This window comes from Lactuca virosa, chromosome 8 (assembly GCF_052849685.1).
Source record: "Lactuca virosa cultivar CGN04683 chromosome 8, Lactuca_virosa_CGN04683_v6, whole genome shotgun sequence".
NCBI classification, from domain to species: Eukaryota; Viridiplantae; Streptophyta; class Magnoliopsida; order Asterales; family Asteraceae; genus Lactuca; species Lactuca virosa.
In genome coordinates, this window is record NC_136433.1 from 82,207,575 (window position 1) to 82,211,634 (window position 4,060).

At 32.7% G+C, this 4,060-nt stretch overlaps 1 protein-coding gene across 1 annotated transcript; it reads left to right on the forward strand.

Annotated features, from left to right (window-relative positions):
• Positions 1–269: 269 nt before the first annotated feature.
• On the forward strand, positions 270–1,211 carry LOC145130553 (uncharacterized). The gene has a single exon (XM_079065333.1). It carries the CDS (start codon positions 270–272, stop codon positions 1,209–1,211), a length of 942 nt encoding a protein of 313 aa, XP_078921459.1.
• The last annotated feature ends 2,849 nt before the right edge of the window (positions 1,212–4,060 follow it).

A 4,060-nucleotide genomic window follows, 5' to 3' on the forward strand; every position in this document is an offset into this window, starting at 1 on the left:
CTTACACCTGCGAATTCAAATAGTTGCCATTGACAACAACCTGTTTTCTTCTTTTTATTCTTATTTAAACCATAGAAAAGTCCAATATTCAATGCGCGAGATCAATATTCCAACACACAACGGACCCACATTCGATTGAATACAGGTCAACATACCACGTGGCAGACAACTACTGGATACGAGCACCTTAAATATAACGAAAAGACATTATTATCGATGTGTATATACCTCTACTACAGCCGCCCCCACCATCGTCATCTGCCGCTTCCATGGAAATGACACCGGTGAACACCGTTAACCTCTGCGGCGTACTCTCCGAGTTGCAGAGGATCCTGAAATCTAACTACTGGCACTTCTTCGCCTTAGCCCTCTTCTTCCTCCCTCTCTCAATCTCCATCGTCTTCACCCCTACTGTCAACCCTCATCTCTCCGGCCACTTCACCACCGACCTCTCCCACAAGCTTCCGACAAATTATCAAAACATTATAATTTTTCAGCTCCTTTACATCCTAATCGTATATCTCCTCGCCCTATGCGCCATAGGTACGATCTCCTACAGTACATACAATGTTCTCATAGGTAAACCGGTGAATTACTTCGCCGCCCTCAAGTCCCTAATCTTCAACTTCTTCCCACTCGTTTCAACCGCCATTGTAGCTCAGATACTCCTATTTTTAATCTCCCTAGCTTTCCTCCTGTCTGTTGGAGCAATTGTTATGTTGGGGAAAAGCCTAGGGTTTGTATACGATTTCAACTGGACTTCCTTCATGTGGGTTTCCATCGCCTTAGGTGCGATGTTAATCGGAATACTAATCTACTTCCAAATGAATTGGTGTTTGGCTTTAATGGTGGTTGTTTCCGAATCAAAATGGGGGTTTGCAGCGTTGAGGCGAAGCTGGTATTTAGTGAAGGGGATGAGATCGGTTTCATTGTCATTGTTGTTGTATTATTTGATCGGGAATGGGCTTCTGGCATTGGTGTCTTCGAAGCCTTTGTATGATCATCAGAACTCTATCTTCATACCAATTCTTGGTTCCTTCTTCTTGATGATGTGTTTGCTTGCAAGCACTGCTGCCAACGCTGTATTGTATATGCACTGCAAGTCTTTCCATGGTGAATTCGCTCTAGAGGTTGCAGAAGGGTTTGATTACATCAACTTGCCTGTTGATGATGAGAAGGTCATTCATGTTGTTACTGTTGTGGAAGCTTGATGATGAAGGTTAGCGGGTTGTTTTTTTTACATGTAGATGTTTACTGTGTTTATATTGTTTTGTTTTTTAACATACAAGTCTAGAAATTTGTGTAATTGATGTAGAATTCTGTAAAAAGTACATCTTGACTTGTAAAATTTCTATATTTATTAGCATTATTGCAATGAATTTATCATTTATGACTGAGTTACAATCATAGTGATACGATTGTACTTTCTTTTAATGGTCTCATTTATGTAATAGAAGTATAGAACTTTCTTTATAAAGTTTCGGGTATATATGAATGTAGGGAACTGATTTTTCTAAACATGATAAATATTAACTACTAGTTTATAACTCTTGGGAACTACGTTTACAAAATTAATTAAACTTTAGTAGTAAAAACTCAAAATTATTAATCACTTATTTTAAATAAATTATTAATTAAGAAATTTTTTTAGTTATATAAAATTATAATCATTGATTTAAATAAATATTTAAAACTATATCACTTTATAATTTTTATTAATTTTATTTTAATTTTTATCCTAATGTTATTAATTTAACGTAATTAAAATGGGAAATTTAAAATTTGAAATTTAAAATGGAGAATCAATAAGTTGACAAGTGGCATGCATTACTTAAGAGATATAATATGGTGACACATGACAAAAGAAAAATAAAATATGCATTAATTATGAGGTCTAATATGGTGACACATGTCAAAAAGAGAATAAAACTATTCTTTTATTAGAATAGGGACTAGGTGTAAGACTCATGTATTACATGGGTTAATTAAAAAAATTAAATATAAAAGTCTAAATATTTAAAAACTTTGGATTTATAAGAAAATAAGAAAAATAATGAATTATTAAAATTGATTTTTCATTTAAATTTAAATAAATAAACTAATGAGCTTTAATTTGGGAATTTTAAAATAATAAGTTAAGTCCATTAATGATATTGATATTCATTTATTACTACATTTATTGTAATTATTACATTAAAGTATTATGTGGAATTTATTAAAATAAAAAAAACTCATAAAATAACATGTGGAAAAAAATTAATTCAAAATAACCACAAAATGACATTTGACAAATTGAATGAGAGTGTGACATGTAGCAAAAAAACCTTCATTTATTAGAGTAGATGTGTAACATTACCATAATTAAATATAAATGGGCAATTACTAATCTAACCTAACTAAGGAAGTAATTAACTATTTTTAGCAAAAAAATATGAATTATCTCAAAATAGCTCACAAACCCGTAGGTAACACTACAAGAAAAAGGGGCTTCTGTGACTAAAATATTAGAGACTGGTTAATCAGTCTTGGATACTATGTATCTGAGACTGATAAATTAGTCTCGGATACAATCTAGGACTGATTTTAATGTGTGAGTTATTAGAAACTAATCAAACTTATTTGAAACTAAAATTCAGTCCCTAATATGTTTGTGTCGATTTAGGTTTGGTGGGAAACACACCGGGGACTGAATTTCAGTCTCGAATAGTCTAGCACCAACTTTGACTTTTGAGGAGAATTTATGTGGGACTGAATTTCAGTCCCTGATAGACTTGTGCTAGTTTGCATTGTGTATGCAACTTACTAGGGACTGGATTTTAGTCATTGATACAATTGCACCAATTTTTCATTTGGATGAGAATCTTTTTAAAGACCGAATTCCAGTTTCTAATAGATATATACTATTTGACATTTGAATAAACACTTATAACTGACTGAATTTTAATATCTAAGACTGATTATTTAGTGATAGATTCCATAAATAAGAGACTAACGAATCAATCATGAATATTATTTTGAAAGAAACTTATTAAGGACTGAAGTTTAGTCTTGGATATAATAACCACTTTTGAATTTGGAGTAAAATCATCAGAGACTACTTAATCAGTATTAGGTACCATCTATCTAGGATCGATGAATTAGTCTCATATATCACTTAAGACTGATTTTAATGCGTGTATCATTAGAGACCGACCAAACATATCCAAGACTACAATTTAGTCCCTATTTTTTTTTGCGTCGGTTTAGGTTTTGAGGGAAACATATTGGGGAATAATTCTAGTCTGAAATAGTCTAGCGTCAAATTTGACTTTTGAGGGAAACTCATTAAGCTCTATTGAAAAAACTAGCACTCATGAAAAAACTTGAAAACTAAAATCATTTTCGTTTTTAAATCAAAACAAAACTAAAAATTTGCCAAAACAAAATCGAGCAAGAAAGAGAGAGACAATGAAAGATAAGTTTTGATAAACGGAGGCGTTGTCAAAATATTGGAGGCAGAACCGACGGAGATTATCGATGAGTTCCAGAGGGGAAGATGAAGTTGCTTCACCAATCCACTCAATTTATAAGCTGAATTGTATATATTTTAGACTTATACGTTTATGTTTTATATTTTAATTACAAACAAAAGTTCAAAGATCCTTATGCATTGTGTAATTATACATTTATGTGAATTTAGTCAAACTACAGGGGCCATGTGTGTAATTTACTCTAAAAATGTTACTTTAGGATGCAAACGAAAAAAAATAACAAATCTTTTTATATCCAAATTTTTAAAACCTCCGCTCTATATCGTGTATGTTCCAAACTTTTAAAGAGCCAAAACTGTATAGAGGGAAACTTTTAAAGAGCCAAACTTTTAATCACAAAAATCAGTTCCCGCTCTCCTCCTTGGTTGCGTCGACTCTTAAACCATCCCCTGGTATTCGCTCTTACGCCCTTCTCCTTTGTCTACTACATTGGCAGGATTCTATGTCTCTACTCGGCTCCAAATTGTATGTGAAATGTTTTCTAGTCTTCCATCGGTCCTCTATTTTCCCTTTTCGATTCTTGTTTTCAT

What these genes read in the sequence shown, in the direction of transcription:
- LOC145130553 (XM_079065333.1), top strand. Translation starts at nt 270, where the DNA reads ATGGAAATGACACCGGTGAACACCGTTAACCTCTGCGGCGTACTCTCC.